This window comes from Pseudonaja textilis, chromosome 15, assembly GCF_049901715.1.
Source record: "Pseudonaja textilis isolate UNSWEBS1 chromosome 15, rPseTex1.2, whole genome shotgun sequence".
In the NCBI taxonomy this organism is placed as follows: Eukaryota; Metazoa; Chordata; class Lepidosauria; order Squamata; family Elapidae; genus Pseudonaja; species Pseudonaja textilis.
This window is the reverse complement of record NC_142004.1, coordinates 11,072,149-11,098,175: the sequence shown is the minus strand read 5'-3', so window position 1 is coordinate 11,098,175 and position 26,027 is coordinate 11,072,149. Positions and strand designations below refer to the sequence as shown.

General features: G+C 47.1%; 1 protein-coding gene across 1 annotated transcript in view; it reads right to left on the bottom strand.

Annotated features, from left to right (window-relative positions):
• The window catches only part of LOC113447078 (calcineurin-binding protein cabin-1), a 68,142-nt gene that overhangs the window by 40,941 nt on the left and 1,174 nt on the right, over positions 1 to 26,027 (bottom strand). Inside the window, exons 3-17 of the mRNA XM_087913515.1 lie at positions 23,278 to 23,391; positions 21,285 to 21,419; positions 20,072 to 20,252; positions 19,196 to 19,325; positions 15,942 to 16,091; positions 13,216 to 13,493; positions 11,743 to 11,911; positions 11,432 to 11,565; positions 11,048 to 11,265; positions 9,220 to 9,298; positions 8,721 to 8,911; positions 8,331 to 8,480; positions 7,530 to 7,724; positions 2,634 to 2,876; positions 831 to 993 (exon numbers count right to left, since the gene is read on the bottom strand). Coding sequence (XP_087769641.1) covers positions 831 to 993; positions 2,634 to 2,876; positions 7,530 to 7,724; positions 8,331 to 8,480; positions 8,721 to 8,911; positions 9,220 to 9,298; positions 11,048 to 11,265; positions 11,432 to 11,565; positions 11,743 to 11,911; positions 13,216 to 13,493; positions 15,942 to 16,091; positions 19,196 to 19,325; positions 20,072 to 20,252; positions 21,285 to 21,419; positions 23,278 to 23,391 — 2,530 coding nt within the window. The remainder of the gene's footprint in view (positions 1 to 830; positions 994 to 2,633; positions 2,877 to 7,529; positions 7,725 to 8,330; positions 8,481 to 8,720; positions 8,912 to 9,219; positions 9,299 to 11,047; positions 11,266 to 11,431; positions 11,566 to 11,742; positions 11,912 to 13,215; positions 13,494 to 15,941; positions 16,092 to 19,195; positions 19,326 to 20,071; positions 20,253 to 21,284; positions 21,420 to 23,277; positions 23,392 to 26,027) is intronic.

Sequence of the window (26,027 nt, the reverse complement as noted above, 5' to 3'; positions counted from 1 at the left end):
AGTCGATCAAATTGCTCGATCACCTCGGCCTCCTCAGCACGCAGCTGCTGCACTTTGCACTAACAGCACCAACTGGGAGGTGATGAGGGCATCAGTAACGGTCAGCAGAGCTCCTGGTTCCAAGAAGGGCCATCCTGAAGCTGGATAAACCCATCCGCAGCCATGGCACCTGCTGACTTTGAAGGCGCTGAGAAACCAGGTTGGGGATCTCCTCCTCAAGGCAGATCCTCAGGGTCAAGAAGGGCACTCAGGCAATTACACTGTGGTTACCAGTCAAACAGCTTGTCAATCGTGCTAAGGCTCAGCCTCAATTTTGCTATGTTCTATGATACCTTCTGGCTTCCAGGTATCCGATAAGGAATTAGGAGGTCGGCGTGGATTTGTCAAAAACAAAAAAGTTTACCTAATTTGTGATCAGGCAACTTCCTTAATGGATCGTGGCAATACAGTAGATGATTCTGGTTTCCAAAAACTGAATGCTGCAGGCTCCCGCGAGTATCTTTGCTGCAGTATCTTCGGCACTGAGGTACGTTTTGGGAATTGTGGGGCGACATGCAAAATTACTGAGACGCTAAAAGTGCTGAGGTTTGTTTGGGAACCTCAGCTGCAGACCTGATGCACCTTGTCGCTAGAAAGCCATCGGATGAAGTGCCCGATGACACGCTCAGATGAATGCATCTGGGAGCCTCGAAGGCGCTTGTAGACTGACACCTTGCCTCCCCTTTTGGGACCCTTTGAAGGGGACAGGCATCGGGCCAGAGGACTGCAGAAGGACGGGAAGGAGGAAAAACAGGCTCTGAAGAAAAGAAAAGAAAAACACCAGGACTCACCTCCTTCCTGTGGATTCTGCAGCTGCTCCTCCTGTTGGCAGCAAAGGGGCTGGACGCTTTCTTCTTCATGCTGAATGATGCGATGAAGAATAATCCAGGGAAGCACTGAGGATACAAACGGCTCTTTGGGTTCCTCCTGGACTACCATGCTGGAATCGATAATCTAATCGCCAAAGAAAGAGACACAGCAAATTAAAGCCACAAAGGTCATCGAGCAGTCAGTCCTCTGGTTCAGATGTTTGAGATTCAGCCGCAACAAGAGGAGCTTACTAAAGGCACCAGGGCAACACTGAGTTACTTGTCAGAACACTCATCCAGCACTCCCCAAAGAGATATGATCTCGTGTGCTGCCATGGGACAGAAGCTGTAGGAGCTCCGGACAGAAAAAACCTGCAGGAGCTGCTAGTCAGAAAAGCTGCAAACTGGACTGCAGAGTCTGGTACATGTAGCCCTCAGTTAATGACTGCCCTGCTCAGTGACCATTTAAAGGTACAGAGGACACTGAAAAAGTAACTTTAGGACCACTCATCAAACTTACAACTGTGACGGTATCCCCATGGTCACATGATTATGATTTGGGCACAAGTATAGGTGGTACCTGGCTCAACAGTAATTGCGAGAGGGATCTTGGGAGTCCTAGTTGACAATCACTTAAATGTGAGCCAGCAATGTGCTGCAACCGTCAAAAAAGCCAATTAATAGAGGGATAGAATCAAGATCAAATGAAGTATTAGTACCACTTTTACTTGGGAAGACCATACTTGGAATTCGCCATCCAGTTTTGGTCACAACGATATAAAAAAGATGTTGAGACTCTGGAAAGAGTGCAGAGAAGGGCAACAAAGATGATTAGGGGGTTGTAGGCGAAAAACATATGAAGAACGGTTACAGGAATTGGTTATGTCTAGTCTAGGGAAGAGAAAAACTAGGGGTGACAGAATAGCAGTGTTCCAATATTTCAGGGGCTGCCACAAAGAAGCGGCGGTCAAGCTATTCTCCAAAGCACCAGGAGAAGAAGCAATGGATGGAAACCGATCAAGGAGTGAACCAACCTAGAACTAAAAAAGAAATTTCCTAACAGTTAGAACAATAAGTGGAACGACTTGACTCCAGAAATTGTGGATGCTCTAGCTCTTAAGAAGAGACTGGACAGCCATTTCTCTGAAATGGTCCAGGGTTTCTTGCCTGCGCAGGAGTGGGGACCAGACCTCCAAGGTCCCTTCCAACTCTGTTAGTCACACCTAGCGCATAGTCACAAGCATTGCAGCATTGTCGGCCGTTTAGTCGACATTTGTGAGTTTCGCAGCTGACCAAGTCAATGGAGAAACAATGTCTCCTTAACTATCGTTCATCTAACAGCTACAGCAGAACTGACATCGTTAGTCCAGTGCGATGACATGTATTGCTCAAGAATTGTGACAGATTGCCGGGCCAATGGTGGTCATTAAGTGAAGACTACTTGTAAGAAGATGATTGCTGGGCTGCCAGCCAACCAAGTCATGCCCTGAAGAACCTTTTGCAGGGCTCTGGTGGAAGACTTGCCCCTTTACCCAGAAACCTGCCTCTTCTTGCTGTGGTTTTCCCTGCCATCAGTATCTGGAGGTCCAATATGACATGTTACAAATTTTTTTTTATCACAATACATGTCTTATATCTCTGTAAGACTCGTGGTCCTGTGAACCCAAACAAGGATGTTTTTTTCTGTTCCCTCTTTGGCTGGCTGCTGCTCTGAAAGGAGCTCTTGGGGGTGAAAGCTGCAGCAGCAGCAGCTGCGGGGGGTCAAAGGGAGCCCCTCCCCCTTACCTGGATGAGGTTGTGACTCAATCGGATGAGATTCGGCAGGGCAGAAACTTCGCTCAGGCTGCTGCTGCTGCTATCTGCTGAGAGGGAGTGATCGATGCCCTGGAGCAGCTGGGTGACAGTGGCCACCCACTCCTCCTTGGCTGAGGCGGCTGTTGTATTCATCATCTGCTGGAAGGCTTCGTTCAAGGCCACTTCAGAGCATTCCAAGCACTGCTGATAGTCCTTCAGTCGAAGGAGGGAATCCTAGGGGAATATCGGGAAGCGGGTAGAAGATTAAAAAAAAAACCCACAGGGAAGAGAAGGGAGAGTTGCATCAGACAGAAAAGCGGCTTCCTTCCCACCAGGAGAGCAAGGCCAGAAAGACCATAAACATTCGGCATTTCTTCCATCGATGGTTAAATAAAGAGAAACAGAAGTTAGAACTTTTAAAATTACAAGAGAAAGATTAATTTTATCATGATGGATGGTTACAGTAAGGTATTATTAATTCCAAGGTATTAATATTATGAAGGAAAAGCACTGGTACTCTAAGGCAGGGGTCCCCAACCACCGGTCCCCGGACCGGTATCGATCCGTGGAACAATTTCTACCGGGCCGCCGGTTTGCTGGGCGCCGCCATCTTGTTTTGAGGAAAAAGTGCTTCCGGTGAGCTTTTCCGGGTAGAAAGTGGCGTTTGGGTGCTGAAAGAATCCTCGCGCCTTAGTTTCATCGAAGGGGGGGCAGCTTCGAACAAAACTAAGGCGTGAGGATTCTTTCAGCACGCATGGCAAGGCGAGACGAGCGACCGCCCCGAAGCTGTCGCGAAGCCCATCGACACAGGTACAAAGGGAGGAGTTGAAGGTGGAGGGGAGAAGCGGGGGATGGCTGGATGTCCGGTCGCTCGGCTCGCCTTGCCATGCGTGCTGATGCTGGTACCGGGACGCGGATGATTTTGTGATGCCGGTACCGGGCCGTGGCACAAAAAAGGTTGGGGACCACTGCTCTAAGGTTATTGCTAGAGAATATTATCACTATTATGATGCTGAGTACTGTTCAAAGGAATTGTAATCAGACAACACACTGTCGATATGGATATTGAATATGTTGCTCTATTTATGATAATAAAAATAATAAAAGAAAGAAAGATAATAAACCCTGGATCCTACAGGCATCTGCGTTGCTTCCTGCAGGTTGTACATTATTCATCCCTATCACACTGTTCCTTTTGGGGGTCTGCAGTGTTATGCAAAACATACACACACACACACTCAGGAACAAGAAACATTAAAAGGTAGAAAATGAAATACAGCACACCTCAATCCTGCTCCTTAAGTACCCCACTGCCCAGAGGTCTCCGCTTTCTCTTCCAGATAAACAAGAGGGCAGCCAAATGCTTCTTCCTTGCAACTGACAACACCAATGCCACCCACACAATGTCTGAACACTGGGGCATGCCTCCTCCCACCGTCACCATCATCCTGTTCACAATGGACATTTATTTCTTTTCTATCAGCAGGGGCAGACAGGCAGACTGGAATCTCCTTCCCAGCAGTCACCCATTTCAGCCATTCTCCGTTTTCAAGTGGGCCAAAAGCTTTCTTGTCTCAGTGCCAACCAGCCTATTCATGTCATGTAAAAGAGAAATCCCCGCCAGACAATTAATTCAGAACGTTGCACGATTTCCCTCCAAATTCACCTCCCAATTTGCCATTACCTCTCATTAAACATAATATGCAACTATCACCAACCTACGCCTTCTTATTTTCACGTGCACCCACAAGAACCTACAGCACACCAATTCATATAGTCTGGCACACAATCCTGGACTTTCTAAAATCTTTTAGTAAAAAAAAAAAATACAGGTAGAGATTATACAAATGTCAGGTTAGAAAATACTCCATCCTTATTCTCACAGGAAACACTAAAGAAAGTCACACAGAGGTGAAACTCGAAAAATTAGAATATCGTGCAAAAGTTCATTTATTTCAGTAATGCAACTTAACAGGTGAACCTAATATATGAGATAGACTCATTACGTGCAAAGCAAGATAGTTCAAGCCGTGATGTGTCATAATTGAGATGATGATGGCTTACAGCTCATGAAAACCCCAAATCCACAATCTCGGAAAATTAGAATATTGTGAAAAGGTTCAATATTCTAGGCTCAAAAGTGTCCCACTCTAATCAGCTAATTAAGCCATAACACCTGCAAAGGGTTCCTGAGCCTTTAATTGGTGTCTCTGTCAGGTTCAGTAGGAATCACAATCATGGGAAAGGAGGGAAAGCCTCAAAAGGTAATTGCAAATGAAGTTGGATGTTCCCAAAGTGCTATATCAAAGCACATTAATAGAAAGTTATGTGGAAAGGAAAAGTGTGGAAGAAAAAGGTGCACAAGCAGCAGGGATGACCGTAGCCTGGAGAGGATTGTCAGGAAAAGGCCATTCAAAAGTGTTGGGGACTTTCACAAGGAGTGGACTGAGGCTGGAGTCTGTGCATCAAGAGCCACCACACACAGACGGATCCTGGACATGGGCTTCAAATGTCGTATTCCTCTTGTCAAGCCACTCCTGAACAACCAACGTCAGAAGTGTCTTACCTGGGCTAAAGAAAAACAGTGGTCTGTTGCTCAGTGGTCCAAAGTCCTCTTTTCTGATGAGAGCAACTTTTACATCTCATTTGGAAATCAAGGACCCAGAGTCTGGAGGAAGAATGGAGAGGCACACACTGCAAGATGCTTGAAGTCCAGTGTGAAGTTTCCACCGTCTGTGTTGATTTGGGGAGCCATGTCATCTGCTGGTGTTGGTCCACTGTGCTTCATTAAGTCCAGGGTCAACGCAGCCGTCTACCAGGAGATTTTGGAGCACTTCATACTTCCTTCCGCAGATGAGCTTTATGGGGATGCTGACTTCATCTTCTAGCAGGACTTGGCACCTGCCCAGACTACCAAAAGCACCAAAACCTGGTTCAATGACTGTGGGATTCCTGTGCTTGATTGGCCAGCAAACTCGCCTGACCTGAACCCCATAGAGAATCTATGGGGCATTACCAAGAGAAAGATGAGAGACATGAGACCGAACAATGCAGAAGAGCTGAAGGCTGCTATTGAAGCATCCTGGTCTTCCATAACACCTCAGCAGTGCCACAGGCTGATAGCTTCCATGCCACTCCGCACTGAGGCAGTAATTGCTGCAAAAGGGGCCCAAACCAAGTACTGAGTACATATGCATGCTTATACTTTTCAGAGGTCCGATATTGTTCTATGTACAATCCTTGTTTTATTGATTGCATGTAATATTCTAATTTTCTGAGATTATGGATTTGGGGTTTTCATGAGCTGTAAGCCATCATCATCATCACAATTATGACAAATCACGGCTTGAACTATCTTGCTTTGCATGTAGTGAATCTATCTCATATATTAGTTTCACCTTTTAAGTTGCATTACTGAAATAAATGAACTTTTGCACAATATTCTAATTTTTCGAGTTTCACCTGTAGTACCAAATCAGATGAAATCTAGTCCTTTACAACTTTATGTTAAAAGAAATGTGAATTTCAAATATGGCAGAAGTTTCCGGATAAAATTGCACTCCATAAACAGATTATTTCAGATTAAAGTATCACACTTTAAATGTAACGAAAGTATTGCACTCTCCAAAGTTAATCTGCCAATCCTCTAATGAAGGAACTGAATGTAATTGCCAGAAGCAGGTGTAGAATGTCCCAGCGGTGGTCATTGTGGTATTTTGTAAGAATATACGGCTCGGTGCTTCTTCACAGAAAAACCCTTGACAAGATTGGAAAGTCAGTGCTTAAAATTTAGTTCATCTTATGGTGAACCGTCTTCCAGAACTGCTGAGCTTTTTGAGACTGTCACCAAATATAAAGATATGATCCAACCTGATTATTACATTTCCAGCCATTTTTTTTAATATGAACCATTTGACAGTTGTAACTGGAACAATATACCAATAGTAACAAAAAGTATTATGCTAGTTTGCTGTAAGTGTAATATTCACAGTGAATTTGATTATTTTTCTTCCAAGAATATTTGTTGAATGGACAAAATTTGTCATCCATTTAATCATGCAAGGTTTCACATCTTCGGTTTCTGAATCTTATTTCAATAGTAACTTATATATCAATCCCCAAAGGTGCCCTGAATTTTGTGTCATGAGTCTTTCAAATTTGTTCAAATCTTTCGTGCCACCTCATTTTTGTATTTTTGGTTTAAACTATACTGATCTGAATCCGAGCTACCCATTTCTGACCATTCCATAGAGAATTTGAAGATTTCATCAACTTCAATGACCTTTCTCAGATTCCTACTGGGATCATTTGAAATAAAAAAAATATCCTTGATAACATATTCATTTTTACTACAGATATTCTTCCTTACCAAGAAAGATTTAATTTTTCCACCTTATTAATTTTTCCAGATACATAATTAATTTTGAATAAGTCTTCATTTTTTATATAAAAGGCTTAATACTATTATCAAACTCTGCTATTCGTTGCATTTTTCTCCAGACGGACTGATTTTGGTTAATCCCAAGTACAGACTATTGAGCATTGTATACATTCTTTATCAATTCTGAAGAATCCTTTGGATTAATGATTGTAAGTACTGTACCATCAGTATACAATTTTAAATTATGGGCATTTGCCAGGTGGATTACTCAAATGTTACTCTCCAGCTGTATCTTCTCTGCCAATTATAATCTGATATCCTGGCAGACATTAAATTCACTACACTCTATGAAAGGAGTGAAATAGCATTAATGCTATGAGGCCACTTCATCCTTCTTCGGCAATTCTTCCTCATATCTCACAATGTTGCATCCATTTTATGCTAATTTACATCAGTTCACCTGAAAGGGAACACCCCACCCCACACCCCCCAAAAAAACCCCTCACCTGTAGCAAGAGAAGTTGAGCTGGCCTCTCTGGAATGGAGATAGCCAACTCCAGGTGCTCTGTCCTGCTGTCTCCATTGAGGCACAACGTTGGGCGCAGCAGCTGAACCACAGCCCTGTAGTCCCCAGCCTCATATAAGCGCTGAAGCTCCTCCAAAGACTGGCATCTCTCCAGGGACTTCAGATTCTTATCAATCTGCAAGAATGAAACACTGGATGGGCCACGCTCCAGTCCAAGGTCTACCTGGGGTTACAAAAAAAAACCCTCGCCACAATGACCAAACAAACCATCTGGCCATGATACCGTAAGACGGTGGCTGGCGTCCCACAGCAGGCTGCCTCCCAATCGAACTTTTAGCTGTGTTTATTCTACTATGGAAAGCCAGCCAGAGCATACGGAGAATGCCTCTTTTTCTTACGTTCGATGGGAATACACAGGGAATACACAGTGGAATGATGGCAGACCACTGAGGTCGAAAGGCATTGTAAGAGCAGCGTTTCACTTCATTTTTGTCATCACTACTGTCATCATTTCTTAAAACCAGAAGCATAAACGGAGTATCTGAATCAAGCATCTCCTCCAACATAGAGACGATGCTTCTAATATCAGATAAGGCCAGGACCCACCAAGCCGCAAAAGGCCGACTCAGGTGCATGAGTGGAGGTTTCAGGTGAGACCCTTAGGGCAAGATAAGCCTCAATACCTCAGAAAACCCTGGTGTGGAACCAGCTACAAAAGGGAGATGCTAAGCGTGGCTTGGAGCCAACAAGGCGACTCAAAAAGGCAACCCGGTGACGTTACCTCTTCCAAAGAAACCACAGAGTCAACATGGAGGTTGGGCAGCCTGATCACCACTCTCTTGTCGCTGTCAGGGATGGCCTCAAGGGCAGCAGAATGCTGGAGCATCTCCGTGCAGACGTCGTAGTTTTCCAGGGCCTGCTCCATTTCCCCCTGCGGGAGCAACGTAGCTTTCAGCTCCCTCCTCCTCCAGTACCGTCATCAACCCCTCAGGCCAAGTGGGATGTTCACAAAGCCCATAACTCAAGGGCCGCTTCCTGCTTCCATCTTAAGGGATGTTCCCATGACGCACATTTGCCCTGATCAGGCAGAAACGCTGGGTAGTTCCCCCTTTCTAAACTTGTCTTGCGAGGAACATAAAATCAAGCATTGGGCTGCAGCAAAAATACAAACCTGTAGAGCCATAAACCGAGCTTTCAGCCAATACACCCGGACAGCAAACTGCAACCAACTCGCCTCAAAGAGGTCCCGCTGGGAAGAAGCGAACGAGAGCTGCAGCAGATCACCCAAGAAGTGGGTGCCCGGAAAGTCTGGGCCAAATTTGCCATTGGCCGAGCTGGCAGAGGGACCATTCCTGGGAGATACTGGAAGAAGCATTTCCCCCGTTTAGCCTCTTGACACAGGAACCTGAAGCAGGGGGTGCAAAGGAAGGCCCCCTTCTGCAGGCAGAGACTCCCGGGGAGCTCCTTCCACTGGTCTAGGTGGCCCGTGGCAGCAGTCCCCTTCTCTGCTTCCACCCTTGTGAGCCTGGGGACTCATTCGGGAGAAGCGTGCCAAGTGTCGCCGAGCCAAGTGTCCCTCCAAAGCCAGCCTGGAGACCCAGCCCCCTGGTAAGCAAAGACCCCCCCGCCTCTCAAAGCATCAGCGGGACTTCCAGTGCTCCCTCACTCACCCATGGAGCTCTTCCCTTTGGCCAGCAACCACTGATCCAGCTGCAATTCCATGCAGGAGAGGCTCATCAGCATCATCTCCTGAAATGCAGGCAAAGGTAGGACAGGAAGAAGGGGACACTGGACAATCTGGGTGGCCAGGGTGGATTTTCCCCTATTTCTTTCTCGATAGGCATCCCGTCGTTAAAACCAGCTCTTCTAATCAGCAGGACTAATCCTGCTGCCTGCAAGACCTGCCAAGACCTGGCCTTTCCAGAACAGAAAGTCGCTCAGAAGGTAGAAGGGGCTCCGAAAAGGAACACAGCATCCAGAGGGGGCTTCCGAGCCAATTTTTCAGTTCAGGAGTTTAGACTGTTTGGCCGTCTGCAGAGGCTACTGAAGCCGATTTGTTAACCAAGGTGTGTGATTCTCTTGAGCTGGTGAGACCAATTCCCATGTTCTCCCTGGCAGAGACCACACCCTCCAATGGAACTGTGTTTAGAACAAAACATTTTGGACTTGGACTTTCGATTCTATGACTGTGACTGGCTTCTCCAATCAAATGCTACTGTCCTCCTCAAAGGGAATGGTTGGAACTCAGAGTCCAGGTTCCTTCTGGGGACTGAAAGCCTGAAGAGACAGAGCTTTCTTGGCTGTGGAAACTCATAACTTTTCTAATCTCTCCCACTTCTTCTGCAAACACACAACACTGTGTAGATCAGTTGCGTGCCTCGTTTAAGTGAAGCAGAGGCTGGGCTGCACTTGCTACACAGTGCCTGCTGAGCAGCCGTTCCTTCTCCTTTACTATGGGGGCTCCGACAGGCCAAAGGGAGGCCACTGCAGAGCCTTCTAAACCCTCGGTTACCCTTTGCAGGAAGAAATACAGTAATCCCCAAGTTACAACAGTTCACTTAAGGACCATTCCAAGTTACGACCTACCTCCCCCACCAAGTACTAACAACCCAGTCCCAAAATTACAAATGTTGCTGCCTCTCCATTTGCAAAGCCTTTTGCCATGAGTATCGTGCAGGCCTCGGTTTATAGTGAACAGAAGCTAAATACTGTAGTGCGAGATTATCCAAGATCAGCAGTGTGAGATCTCGCGCTACTAATCTCTTGTGATCTAACCCTACAGTACTTTAGGCCTTTATTCTCTGCGAACCGAGACCTGCACCAGATCTGGCCCAGAGCTTTGCAAGGCCGCTTTGGGCACAACGCTGCTTGAAGCCTCCCATCAACTCGCAAATGCCTTTCCCACCATTCCAGTCTCGGTGTGAAGAGTGCTTGCAAACCAATGGGAGGCTTCAAGCGATGCGATTTTGCTGCCCCAAAGTCCCGGCCTCTTGCAAGCGCTCTTCACACTACAACTGCAAGCAGGCAAAGAAACCGCGGGAGGGACTGGAGACAGATCTTCATAAGGTAAGTGAGTCAACGTGGCAGGATGCGGAGGGGGGAGCAATTGTGGGGGGGGGGCAGTGGAGGGAGCATGAGGTGTTTTGGTGGGTTGGGGGAGGCCTTGGGTGGTCTGAGACAGGTGGCCTGTTCCAGCGATACCTCCCCCCCCCAATGGCTTTCCCCACCCTGAGAGATCTCTCTCGGTTCGCAGAGAATAGAGGCCTAAAGTACTGTAGGGTGAGATCACAAGAGATCAGTAGCACAAGATCTCACACTTCATGACCCACACAATCTTGGGCAAAAGCAGGGACTGGTTGTGGTCAAGTAATGCTCCTGCATTCACTCCTACAAGTCCTCGGGTTCCAGATGTAATTGGCAGGCTCCATTCCATTCGTAACTCGAGGACTACCTGCACTCAAAAGAGCAGCGGGGAGGTCATTCGAAGTCGATCCTTACCCTGATGTGTTGATTGTGACAGTCCCTTAATAGTGGGTTGGGTAGGCTGCTGCTGTGCTTTCTCCAGTTGTTGTAGATATTCAGGACAACCTCAGGCAGTCCTGGTGGCCACTTGACCAGGAACTTCTGACTGATGACTTTCAGGTATCTCATCATCAGTTCAAGGATGCCTCCATTGCTCAAATTAGCCAAGAGGAACTTATGAACATCCTGCTTCTCTGGAAGACAAATTGCCATTGTGGGTGTGAGTCCATCTCAAGCTGATTTTCCAGGAAATGAATGAATCAACAGATTAAAGTGAATGTTTGAGAAAACTAAACAGCATAATAAAAGTGGAGATAAATCTTTATAGGGGTGCCATCTGCAGGAAAAATAAATTCCTACCAGATTCCATGCAGACTGTCAGGTCAAGGGACATCCTATGGGAGCCCAGGGGCTGGGAGTTCTCTTCCTTTGCTGTGCTTTGCATCTCATAGTGGTTGAACGGACCTTCTTCTTCTGGATCCAGCTTCCTCAGGCTGAAAGCACATCAGAAAAGCACTGAAGAAGCAGGCCGGAGAACCTGAGCCGCAGGGCAAAGGGAGCCAGGTGATCAGATCCACTCTTGCATGGCTATGCCTCTCAACCTCAAGCGCCCTTCCACCCCCCCGGCTTTTTCCTAGAACCCGCACACGTTTAGGAGTGGGGACGCGCACCGAGAAGGAAGGAATTTTACTAGCAGCTCCTGGAAATCGACTTTTTCTTCTTTTTTGCACTTGGTATTCCTGACTCGAGCCGATCTCCTCTTTGCTGTTTCGCCAGTCTCTTCCATTATTTTCTTCCGTTTCAGCCCCTTCTTAGATTTGTCAGCTCCAGAAGCATCACCTGAGAAGAGCCAGAGAGCTTTGGATCAGCAAGCGGCCCCCATCAAGTTATTCTCCCTGACTTTTTAATTGACAAACATCAACATTTCTGGGTCGTCAGGTGTGTCTCTTGTTCCCAAATTCAAGGCTGATCAGAGCGGTGGCCCCGCAAAGACCTTGTGGCCTTCTCTCCAGCTCCATAAGCTCAAGCAAGGGAGGAGGAGGCAGCAGCTGGAGCCACAGAGGACAAGCTGCACCCGCTGCCCAAGGCAGGAGTGCAAACAAAACCTCCTTGGCAAACGGCTTTCTAGCCTCCGTCAGATTGGGCTCTGCGCTTCGCCATCACTCTGCTGGGTTCTTGAGAAAAACTCAATGCACATGGAAGCCAACCCCAAGTGGAAAAGAGCTGGCAGCTGGGATTTTGCACACACTTTGTGTGTGTGTGTGCGTGTGTGTGTAGAGAGAGAGAGAAAGAGAGAGAGACATTTTCAAGAGCTTAGAGAACTTTTATTTTAATCTAGTATAGAATCTTACAGCCTGTCCATCGATCAGCTTGTCTGTTAACGGTCCGGTTTATTTGCAAGCTCTTTCTGCTACTACAACTTACATAAACTTGTTATGAATTGTTGGGGGTTTGTTGCATTTTGTATTTGGGGTTTTACTTCCGTAAGCCACCTGGAGCCACTATGATTGAGCTAGGCAGCCATATAAATTTTCTAAATAAAAATAAACATAAAATAAAATCGTAAAGTAAAAGTAAAATATCATCCACATGGTAGTCAAGACCAGGGCTGGGCTGCTGGGGGTTTGCAGGGGTTCAGGGGAGCCCCTAGTTAAGATTCTGCGCAGTTTGGAGAACCCCCAAATCCCACTCCTGGCTGGCCCCACCCACCCACCTCACCTCACCCCTCCCAGGAGTCCCCACGTTGCCCATTTTGGATGCAGGGCCCACGCGGAGGCTCTGGGAGGGCAAGAAACGGGCCGTCCTGAAGGTCGGGAAGGCCAGAAATTAGCCCGTTTCCGGCTTCCCGAGAGCCTCCGGAGCCTGGGGAAGCTGCTTTCACTCACCTAGAGGCTCGAGGAAAGCCTCCGGAGTGCGGGGAGGGCAAAAACACGCTCTGCTCCACCGTGGTGAAGGAGGCCACCCTGGCTACGCCCATCCAGCAACCAGGCAGAGAACCTGTCGCTAAAAGTTGTGAAGTCCACCCCTGGTCAAGCCTAAATGGCCAACATTTTCCTTCTAAGTTTATTCAATGAAGGACAGACGATTCAGCGAGAGAAAGGACTTCCCATTTATATCATGTCTCTTGCACAGATCTTGCTCACCTGCAGAGTTTACTGATTCCAGTACAGTCAAACTGGGGAAGGTGGGAGTCAGTGGGGTATACACGAGCAGTGGTTCTGTCAAAGGCATCAGTGGGTTGGAACTGACAGGGCTGGGGTGAAGAACACTGACAGGGGCTGAATTTGCCTGGCTCTCCAGGTGCTGGTCCAGATCTTGGTATTCTAAGAGATCAATTCGCTTGCCCAAGCTTGGACGAGGCGGCTCACAAGTTGTGAGGTGCAAGTAAGTGGCCATCAGACTCTCTCCTAGAGATTTCCACCTGCATGGAAAACAGGGAAATAAAAACACGGACGAAGGTGAATGGACGTGTCCCAGGTTAATGTGCAGCATCGGATCTGGGTCGGTGTCAGTCGGTGCTCCGTTCAAAATCCAAGAAAGAAATACTTAGACTCCATAAACTAGAGGAAAGAATTCTTTTACTGAAAAATGAAGTGGTAACACCAGTAGGATTCTGAATCTGAGAAATTAGGCGCGCAGATCACATATACAAAGGGATGGAATTGTTCCCACCCCCCCCAAAGTTCAAAAGATTCTTCAAATTAAAAGTTCTGGATATGGTCACGTGGGCATCTTCAGGTGATGATGAGGCCTCTGTCCGTTGACCTTGGCATATTTTGATAAAGATTTGCAGCTGCGCAGAAAAAGGAAAGCTACGCGAGAAATAGAAACCTAAGAGCAGGAAGTTATACTCCCCCAACTCCTCATTTACACAAGAATGTAACACCTCCAGCTCTCTTCCCAGACAATATCCCCCTCCTCCCCCCGTTACTTATGGCAGCCAAAAGATGCAAAGCAAGCAGTAGAAGATCTTGAAGGCTGACAGTCGGTCACCACCACCAATCATGAAGCTACGCCATTACTGTCAGTGCACCTTCTCCACACTCAAAAGTGAAATGTTTGAACAAAAGAGACATCCCAACATCAGGAGTCATTGCAGAAACAGTCCTCCATGAACTAGAGCAACGGTGCATTTCAGAACTACACACCTAAATTCTGGTGATGCTACGTGGATGACGTGTTTGTCGTCATCCAGAGAAATGCACTTAAAGCCTTTCATACTAAGCTGAACTCCATCTTCCCCAACATGCAGTTCACAAGAAACAGCGAGGCAATTACCATTTTAGTTGTACTTGTCAACAGACAAGAGGACAGAAGGCCTAGAAACCACAGTAAGGCCACAGATTCTGAATTTCAACAGCAACCACCCTCTGTCACACAAAAGGAGTTGCACCAGAACGATGTATGGCAGGGTGAGAACCCACTGTAGTACCCAGCAAACCAAACAGTTGGAGAGCAGGTACCTACTTGAACAATTCAAGCAGAATGGGTACCCACAGTCATTTGTCACAGGGCATCTGCGCAACATGGCAGGAAGAGAAAGGAAGAAACAAGCTGTAAGACTGTAAGACCAACCACATGGCACACTCTGCCATACCTCAACAACATCGCACACCGCCCAGAGGCTACCGTACGAGGACAAATCATGCACCGTAAAGTTTATTTGGAAGTGGGAGATACTTCCAATGTACCGAAATTACCAAATCCCATGCGTGGATTGGCCTTGTGACTATTCAGGAGAGATGGGGAGGAAGCTAACCACCGGATTTCAAGAACACAAGTGAGGGATGGCCTCACACAGCAATGAACAAGGACACACATTCAATTTTGCAGCTACTAAGATTGTCAGACGATCAGGCACAAAAACAGCCAGGGGAACAGGAACAATAGTTTGGCAGAATCCATCGCTAATTTTATGGTAGCAGCTAAAATCCTGCAGTAGACAAGCACATCTGGCTAAAAGGGCAAATTCTTTTGGTAATCTTAGGATATGCATGCACACCTATTAATATATGTACGTGCAAGGGCACACGGCCGTGGGGGGTGGGGGAGGGGTTGTTTGTACTTTCTGTATTGAAAAAGTGCTGTGGAGGAAAGAAGGACTACTATTTGCTGAGGTGCTGAAGTTCAGCTGGGCCTTCAAAATCTCTTATGAGCGAACTCCCTCTCCATCTGCTAGGACAGGGGTGTCAAAATCAAGGCCCGGGCACCGGATCCGGCCCACGGGATGCTTAGATATGGACCACCCTGGAAACAGTGAAGGACCTGCCCACAGTTCCATTTTTGCTGGCCGAGGGTTGCAGGAGGCCACTGCAGCCAAAAACGGAGCTCAGAAGCCCATTTTCACTGGCAGAACGCTTGGCCTACCACATGCACCCCCAACACGAGTGACATTGAGCTGGCCATGCCCACCTTGGCCACACCCACTCTGCCCCCCCCCCCAAGATCGAACACAACCTTGACGCAGCCCTCGATGAAACCGAGTCTGACACCCCTGTGCTAGGATGACTACCCAGGAAGGTTGAGAAGACTAATGACTTCTATACCATCAACCACTCCAGAACTTTCCCATCCTGATGGAGAAGTCTTGATCCTGAATCCTTGGAGGTTCTGACAATATCCCAAGAAAGATTGGGAAGGAGCCAGGCAAGAGTGAGGAGATCCCTGGCTATGTGCCAGGGTGGGAGACATGATCTTCACAACCACCTTTTAGGAGACTCCAGAGGAAAAGGGGGCATGGCTCACTCGCAAAGCATTAATTTGCAAGAACGGATGGGGAAAGTGAGAGGAGGAAATGGCATTCAACCTGGCTTTTTAATCAAAACTGTGCACCTCTGTAATAAGCTGATAATAATGAGCAGAAACATACGTGAACAGAGAGATCGGCTGGGCAAGCTTGAGATCTGGCTCAGTCTTCCGTGCCATCAAAGCCTGCCTTTTCCTGCGCAGCTCCAGGGCTTCCTCCAGAATCGTTTGTGTTTCTGACGCACTCACAGGCACATCACACACTGGCAGGTCACTGAAAAAGAATCAGATTTCGACATGTAAATTATTTATTATTGGCCAGAAGGGCCCAAGAGAGGCTCCATTTCTTAGGGTCTTGCGAAAGAATAAAGTGGAAGAACGACTGATGGCCTCCTTTTACCGGTCTGGCCGCCGATAGAAAGGCACTACAGAGGGTGGTGAGCCCAGCACAGAACATCATGGGCTGTTCCCTGATACCGCTAGATGACCTCGCTAGGGCTCGTTGCCTTAGAAGAGTCCTCAGGGACAACTCCCACCCCGGTCAGCACTTCCATCGGACAGGAGACAGAGAAACAGAGCCAGCCACACCAACAGGCTGAAGAACAGTTTCTACCCGTGGGCTGTCAGACTCCTGAACGGAAAATAACTTCATGTCAAGATAGTATGATAGACTTGCGGGGCTGGCGCCTTGTGCAATAAGGTCACCTAGTGTAATAAGATTAGGATTGGGTTAGGGACTTCTGTCCTAGCTGTGAGTTGTGTTGGGTGTGTGTGTGTGTGTGTGTGCACGAAGGGAGGCTCAGCCAATCTCATTGTACACATGTTGTACTCTGACAATAAAGGTAATAATAATTTAGTTTTGCTGCTGTCCGAGCACCAACCAATCCCATTGGTGTTAGTTTAGGTGTCTGAATAGGAGGATCAGTCTTAGGCAACAATTTACAAACCATCATGGTAGTCACAATCTCGATCTGACACCAGTACTGAGCAGTGGCCAAAATCTGTTGCTTGTATCCTTACCAATCTCTTGCCCTTGTCCTGAAGGAGCAGCGTCCTTCACTGCTGCTACACTTCACAAAAGCTAAACTTAAAAGGTTCGGTGTTGGGTGCTCCGACATTGGAGGCTTTTAAGAAGAGATTGGACAGCCACTTGTCTGGGATGGTACTATAGGGTGTCCTGACTGAGCAGGGTTTGGACTAGATCAGGGGTCGCCAACCTTTTGGACCTCAGGGACCACCAAAATCATAATTTTAAATCCCGTGGACCACTAATATGAACCCAGCATGCCGCTCGCTGAAGCGCCTGGACTCCCAAGGACAGGAGGGGGTCCTTCAGGCACTTAGCTTGGCTGCCTGTTTCTGCAACCTTAAATACTCATGAGTCATTTGGACTCGTTTCCCACAGAAAACAAAACACTGGGATCTCTTTCTCTCTCTCTCTTTCTCTCTCTCTTCCCCCTCTTTCTCCCTTTCTCTTTCTCTCTCTCTTACCCTCCCATCCTCCTTTCCCTTTCTCCCTCTTTCTCTCTTTCCCTCCCTTTCTCTTTCTGCCTTCCTCCCTTTCTTTCTCTTTCTCCCTTTCTCCCTCTTTCTCTTTCCTTCCCTCTTTCTCTTTTCTCCCCCACCCCCGTCCCCAGGGGTGGGGATAGGGGGAAATAAACTTTTTTTTTTATAAAGTTTTATTAACTTTCAAAGAGAATACACAAACAAAACATAAGACATAAGAACATAAAACATCTTTTCTAACAGCTACTTAATAAAACAAATAAGACATCTCATTTAAGTACAATATAGTTCTAAATTATCACATTTCCACACACAACTTAATATGCATCTATGCATCCAACATTACTCCTCAATAAACAAATGTAGACTAACAAACACATAACATAAAAAATATAAAACTTCTTTTTAGAAAGCGGCTTAACCCCGGGTTATAACTTTTGGTACAGACGTAAGGGGGAAATAAACTCTTGAACTGGTGCTGGGTGGTGAGAATCTGATGTCCGGAGGCCGACGAGCCACGTGCTGAAGACCAGATGGCTGGTGGGGAGGTGGGGCAACAGTGGCGATACGGGCAGCGGATGGACTCAAAAGCGTAGGAGATCACGGCATCGGAGACCTTCCTGGGTGTACACTGGCCCGCGAGGGGGTGGGGGGAAAGGAACCTCGGTACCGGTGATACCTTCTGCCTCCGCGTATCAAGGAGGTCGAGCGGCTGCCAGCGATGCTCTCAGGTGAAGATGTTATGAGAGGGAGGCTCAACTCCCTCCCCTCTGGAGCTTCCTTCCTCCTCGCCAGAAGCACTCACACGCAAAGCGCTCACCGCCCTTCTAGCACCACCAAGCCGCCTCCTTCCTGCTGGGCGTGTGAGCGCTTCTGGTGAGGAGGGAGAGGGGGATCGAGCCCCCCCTTGCAACGTCATCACCTGAGGGCATCGCTGGCAGCCGCTTCCTGGGGCTCAGGAGGCTGCAGCCCACCCAAATTTTCTCATAGACCACCAGTGGGCCGTGGCCCACCGGTTGGCGACCACTGGACTAGAAGGTCTCCATGGTTCCTTTCAACTCTGTCATTCTGTTATTCTACAGATTGAAACAAATCCTGCCCAACACTCCTGCGGTCCAGGGAAAGGAGGCAACCAGGAAAAAGGATTTAAATATGCCCTGTTCACATTCGTAACTACGTGTCTTTGGCGTGAGAATGGAAGTCACAGCACAAGTTGAAGGTTGGAGATTTGCATTTAGTTTGCTGCCTACTTAGCCATAAATTAGGCTTGTGAAAACACCTCTTAACACCCCAGTCTATTGCTCTAACAGAAAGAAAGAAAGAAGTCAACCTTCCGCTTCACAAGTTCTTCAGGGAGAAGATAATTTATTCCTTTCCAGTTGAAATTTGTATAAGTGGGGCCTTAGATGACTGGTTGACTTTAATTTTATTATATTAATGGAATCATTATCTTGAAATAAAATACAGCACGAAACAGAGATGAATGAATTAGATGAGGCACATGTGAATGAATTAGGGATGTAGAATTAAATAAAAAATATAAATGGTTTCCGAATCAATAAAAGTTGCTTTATTTACCTACCAAATATTTTCCCTAATGTCAAATTTCTGAAGTAACCTATAGGTACACGATTTGTTTGGAAATTCACACCCAATCTATTTCTGAATTCAGAGAGGGTAAATATTACAATCTTGGGCACAAATTTAACCCTCTATAGGACATAACACACCAGACACCGATCTGCAAGGTTATAGAAAGCTGTTCTAAATACTCCCTCAACCCGGTGAGCCACGCTGTTTGCCAATCTCACGACGGTAAGTTGTGACGACGTCCAGAGTAACCCCAAATGTGAAAACAAGAAAGTCATTTACCCTTTCAGAAACATCCTTAAGGAATCCCTTCTGAGGCACGGCTGTTCCTCAAAGATCTTCTCCTTAATAACAAGTCCTTTGCTGTAACAGTTGTCTCTTTCCAGGGCTTTGCAGATAAAATACAAGCACGCTGAGGGCATCAACAAAGAAGGAAGATATGTGTTAATGCTTTCCTGGGTCCTTTGTGCTAGCGCTTTACAGAAGTTACAAAATAAGTTTATCTATATGGTTGAGACCCATGCATGGTAACCATCCTGATCCTTGACTTAAAACCACAATTGAGATCGGAACTTGCATTACTAAGCAATGCTTTCTTTAAGTGAGTCACGCCCAATCTTAAAAAGATTTCCCCCTGTAATTATTAAGTAAATCTGGCTCCCCGGCCCTTGACTTGGCTTGTCGGAAGCCCCTTGAGAAGGTCACAAATAGAATCACATGATCCTGGGACATGGCGGCTGTCATAAATACATGACGGTTGCCAAGCACCTGCATTCTGATCATGGATCACAGTTTTAAGTCGCGTTTTTCAACACTTGCAAATTTAAACAAGATGTTTACTGTGATTGTCTCGATTGCCTTGAGATTGAAGAGGCAACAGCAGAATAAATAAAGAACAGAATCATCTTCTGTATGAGCGTCACCAGACAGGGAGAGGAACTTTGCCATCCGCTTGTCCTTTTCTAACTGTGGAATTAAGGTATAAACAAACTTAAAAACAAAACACCCTAGGCGTATATTGAGCACGTTTCATAATTTGGAGGCATGCATAACTGCTACGTTACTGGTGCTCATCAACCCTCCAACCTGCAGTTTCCAAGACTGCTTGCCTCCGACACCGCAGGGAATTCTAAATTAAGAAAAGCGGGAAGGACCTACTCGTGTAGTCGCTGAGGGTGTAGAGGAGGGTGATGAGGTTATCTAGACAAGGCCAATGGTCTGGATTACAGGCAAGCCCTTCTTCAAAAGCATGTCGTGCCAGAGGCAGGCGGGTGAGCCGGAGAGCCACGTGGCCAATTTTATACCAGAGGTTGACGTCTGTGGAGTCAAGCAGCACAGCCTGGGAAAGACAGCAGACCGCAGGATTTGCAGGTAAACTGGACCGTCAGAAGCTGGAGGCTACCTACTCTAACCTTCCCAGAAAAAATCTGAAAACTGACCCTCTGCCCTCTCCAGGGGTTCGGCACCCGTCCCCGACACCAGGACGCAAAGCCACATTTCAAAGTGCAGAATCTCAGGAAAAATTCTCAGATGATTTTAGTGTTTGCTAAATGCTAACATTTAGAAGATTACTTTCAGATGGTATTTTTTTTTGAGGTATTTACTGAACAATTATTCATTTGCATCCACATTTAGCTACCTTAGCCAGGGGGCTACATTGTGAGTACAAATTAGGTGTTTGGCTGCCAACAATGGCTGTCCATTCAGTTTATGCTCATGCACTTTCCAAAGCGCTCCAGAAGGGGTAAACTAGATCCACGCTCAGAAAAGTTCAAAGGCATTCTGGAGCTCCATCGGGGCTTCTCCCTCCACCACAGTCGCCTTGTGCTCAGCCTTGCATTGGGGAAGGTCCAGATCTGGCTGGATCCACACACCGTATGAAATGCCACTATTTTCCCACGGAAGTGGTACCTGCTCATCTATTTGCATGTAGCATGCTTTCGAACTGCTAGGTGGGCAGAAGCTGAGGAAGTGACGGGAGCTCACCCCAACACATAGTGCTAGGAGTTGAACCTCTCCTAGCAAAGACCATCTCTAGGTTCTTTAAGCTACTGAACCACCTCGCTTGTCTTGCTCAACAATAACAAAAATAAACGACATATGGAACAAGAAATACCTTGGTACAAGGACAGAAAAGACTTCCATGTTTAAAAGGAATGTTAGCAGAACACCTACGCTTGAGACAAACACTGTTGGCAAAAATGGGGGGAAAAACCGGGGGGAGGCAACTACAACAGGTCTTACACAAAGGAAAGGGGCAATGAAGCCGCTACAGCAGCTGAGACAGGTGAGACCTCCCCCACTCCCCCCCGTCATTTTTTGCTTCAGGATCAGCCCACGTGGAACAGAGGGGAGAGGGACCACGGCCTACCTCCAGGTAGAACTCCATAGCTGTCTCGATGTCGTCTCGCTGGGCAGCCAGCTGCGCCAAGTTCTTGTAAGTTGAATACTTCAGCATCAAGCCCGGATGCTTCAACCCCTCCCTCTCATCTCCAGATGCAACTGCCTGAAAATCGGAAGAAAGGGGAAGAAAATGCTTTGCTGTAATGGTGATTCTAAAGATCGCCAAATGACCTTTCATGGCTGCTCCCTTGGATCTAAGGTATAAAACAAGCCCTGCTATCCACAGCTGCCATGACTAAAGCCAGGAGGACTTGCCTTTCAAAGCCCCAAAGCGTGTGTGCGTGTGTGTGTGTGTGTGTGTGTGTGTGTGTATGGTACTCAGCTTTGTTCAGGTATTTTCCCGCGTCTTTAAAATTGTGCTTTTAAAGTTGTAGCGACGTTTCGGCAGAATCTCATCTGCCATCATCAGGCTCATGTATTGGGTTTGCCAATACCTCAGCCACACACGTTCTTACGAAAAAGGCCAGCCAATCTGCAAACATCAACTCCATCAACCAATCAAGAAATGACAACACAGCCAACCTCCCCACCAGTATTTATAGGGAGACGGCAGCTCCGATCATGCCTTGCTCACACAAGCACGAAGCTGAAAGTACGCGCATATGTATGTACGTGTGTGTGTGTGTATATATGTATATATATATATATACACACAAAGAAGCCTGATGATAACAGATGACATTCTGCTGAAACGTTGCTACAACTTTAAAAGCACAACTACAATGACGTGGGAAAATACCCGAACAAAGCTGAATGCCATATATGTAAGTACCCGCGAAAACTTAAGAATACACACACACACACACACACACATTTGTTTTCTTAAGTTTTCACGGGTACTACAGAAGCCTGATGATGGCAGATGAGATTCTGCCGAAACGTTGCTACAACTTTAAAAGCACAACTATAATGACATGGGAAAATACCCGAACAAAGCTGAATGCCATACATGTAAGTACCCGTGAAAACTTCACACACACACACACACACACACACACACATATATCCCTCCCTCCTCCCCCCCCCCCCCCCCCCCCCCCCCCCCCCCCCCCCCCGCCCCCCCCCCCCCCCCCCCCCCCCCCCCCCCCCCCCCCCCCCCCCCCCCCCCCCCCCCCCCCCCCCCCCCCCCCCCCCCCCCCCCCCCCCCCCCCCCCCCCCCCCCCCCCTGTCCATTAAAAAAAAAAATCAATAGCAAATTCAAGATTGGCCTAGAAAGAAAAATACTCTCAAAGACAACTCTCTCTGATCTTCCCACGTAGGAACCCCTGGTTTTAGCCTGAAGATGCATCCAGAACTAAGCCCTCCACTCCTGCCACATAAGTGTTCATAGGAGTGAAGAATCAGAAAGGGGGTTATCCAGGGATAAAAAGGAACTCTGCAGAGGCCCTTCTAGAACCATCCGGGCAGGTGAGGCTGGCAGCGGAGGGAGATGATCCCAGGTCCTTGCAGGAATGGGCTGTGCTGGGGAAGGACACCTCCAGGCCCCTTCAACTCATCCTCCCCCTGTTTCTATCCACAGCCACCCTGTCCCCTGGGAAGCCCGTGCCTTTAATAGTGGTTCTGATGTACAGATTGGTTTCCACCTATCCCTTCCGTAAACGTCTTTTAATAAGGCTGATCAGCTTGTGGCTATAAAGAGATTCTTCAGATTGCAACCCACTAAGACAGGGGTCCCCAACTCTCAGGCTAAGGCCCACTAGCGGACCTACAGCCTGTTCAGAACCAGGCCCACGAGCAGCAGGCGAGCACGTGCGCCCAGCTGGTCGTGCCCGCCACTTACACAGAACCGCCCCCACCCCCCGGCTAGGTTGCTAAGTCAGAAAGATTTGGAGACCCTCTGCCCTGAGAGAGCTTCCATGGCAGCCGAGCCAAAGATGCCACCTCCCAATTATACCAAGAAGCTCCCCCCCGCCCCGCCCCCTTGACATCAAGCAGAAGAGGGACGTCCCTTCTTCACTGACTTCGCGCAACAGGCGGGTCTCCAGCAGTTCGTGGTAGGCTTTGGCCGATTCATCGAAGAGGTCATGCTTCTGAAGGTCCAGTGCTTGATGATAGAGGGCAAAGGCTTCTGCTTCCTAGAGAGCCAGAGACACAGAGGGGGTTGCGCTTGATTAAACAGCCCACTCCAAAAGAGGAGCAAGGCTCCTGCCACTCTGAAATCTTAAGGAGACGTTAATTTTACCACATGCTTTACCACAGGGGTCCCCAACCACCGGTCCGTGGACCGGTACCAGTCCGTGGAACATTTCCTACCGGGCCGTTTGCTGGGCGCCACCATCTTCTTTGACGAGAAAGTGCTTCCGGGTGAGCTTTTCCGGTTGGAAAGCGGCGTTTGGGTGCTGAAAGAATCCTCGCGCCTTAGTTTCATCGAAGGGGGGGGCTTCGAACGAAACTAAGGCGCGAGGATTCTTTCAGCACCCAAGGCAAGGCGAGCCGAGCGACCGTCCCGAAGCCGTCCCGGAGCGAAGCCCATCGACAAAGGTACAAAGGAGGAGTTGAAGGTGGCGGGGAGAAGCAGGGGACGGCTGGCTGGCCGGTCACTCGGCTCGCCTTGTCTTGTCACGCGATCATTTTGTGATGCCGGTACCAGGCCGTGGCACAAAAAAGTTTGGGGGCCACTGCTTTACCAGATGCACACAAGCTCAGAACAAAGACAAGCTTTTTGCAGCAGTGAAAGGCAATAGGGCTCTTTGGAGTGGAATTCTTTCAGCAGGCTTCAGCTCTGCTTCAGAGAAGGTGCCTGGGGGGGCTGGGTTGCTTCTTCTGAATTTTCTTCCAGACCTCCCCCATGTTTAGCAAGACAGCAACACAAAACTCCCCCCACCCCCCAAATCACACCATAAAGATAACTTCTAAGTTTTTCTTCCCTTCAAATGCAGCTGAGAAAGTATCAAGGTTTTTCTTATTGGTTGGCACGTTCATCAGAGCATGGTACTCTGTATATTCCCTTTTGCCATTGTCTTTCTGAAAATGATATGCCAAAACCGGTCTGACCTTGATGAATATAAATCACCGAGACCTGATGGATTACATCCCAGGGTTCTGAAGCAGCTGGCAGAAGTTATCTCAAAACTTATTGTATCATATCTTTAAAAAAATCTTGCAGCACTAAGGAACTACCAGAGGACTGGAAAAGAGCTGATGTGGTTCCCAGCTTCAAAAAAAGGAAAAAGAATCAGACCCAGGAAATTACAACGCAATTACCTTAACATAACCTGGGAAGATACTGGAAAAAAATAATAAAAAATCAGATCTATGAACAAATAAAGTTATAACTAGTAGCCAGCATGGGTTTGTTAAAACCAGATCATGCCAAACCAATCTTATTTCATTCTTTGACAAAGTGACTAAATTAGTAGAGCAGTGAAATGCTGTGGACATAGTATATTTAGACTTCAGCAAGGCACTTGACAAAGTATACCACAATCTACTTCTAGGTAAGCTAGAAAAATGTGGGATAGGTAGCATCCGTCACCACCAGATGGATTTGTAACTGGCTGACAAACCAAACTCAACGAGTAGTCCTTAATGGTACTATATCTACTTGGAGGCTCAGACTTAGGCCCAGTAGTCTTCAATATCTTTATAAATGACTTAGATGAGGGAGTAGGAGGAGAACTCATTAAATATGTAGATGACACTAAGATGGCAGGAGTAGCCAACATTCCAGAAGACAAACTCAGGATCCAAAAAGATCCTTCTATAGAGAAGGAGGTTTTTCTGTGGACCGGAGGGGAGTGATTTCACTCCCATGTGTGCACAGATGGGTTTCACTCATTTGCGCATCCCGCAAGCCAGTGCCAGTCCTTAGCCTGGGGGCTTAGGGACCCCCGTCTTAGACAGTAAACCAGAATACAGGCATGCTTAAAAGTTTGCAGAGATCCTTTTGAATTTCATTTTTTTCTGCTTAAATATGACCTAACCATGTTCTGTTCTCCATACTTAAACCTGATAAAGAGAATCCAATTAAATAAATGAGATAAAAGTATTTCACTTGTTCATTTATTAAGTAAAATATATTTTAGCCTACTTGCTTAATTGGTTCTCTTTATGTAGATTTAGGATCACATTTTAAGTTATATTTATGCAGATTGGTTTTTGAATGCAAAAATTCAAAAACTTTCACAAACTTTCAAGCACTATTGTACAGATTAGTCCTTCTCAGGTATAATGAGGAACCGGGATAGAGTTCAAAAGTACTACTAATTTATTTTACGCTACCTATACACAAGAATCTAAACTACTAATGGTCAAGGCAATTTGTAGAGGTCTCTTACATGGGCGGAGAGACTCCAGAGGATGAGTTTGACACCTCAATACAAGGTAACGGCTGTTTATCAGGCTAACGGGCAAGAAGAGCTCAGCAGACGTTTGGGGCATTTAAGCAGCCTTGCTCCCTTGAGCCCTCACATGCCACCCAGCAAGGGCTTCAGGGCCTGCTAGAAAGTGAAAGGATTAGAGCTTACACAGAGTGTACCTAACTCAACTTTTGATTTCCTGATGAGCTGAGCTCCATTGTAACCTAAAGTGCCAACTGTAAAGATAAAGCCTCAGGATAATTGCCGGATGGTCTCGCTTGTAACTTAAAATGCAACCTAATGTGAGATAGCACCCCCTAACAAAGCTCTGAGCTATAGGCCAGAAAATGTATTTCTTTCCCACTAAGGTCCTTTGTTTGCAGAGTGCTGAGAAAACCATGAGGTTTGCATGG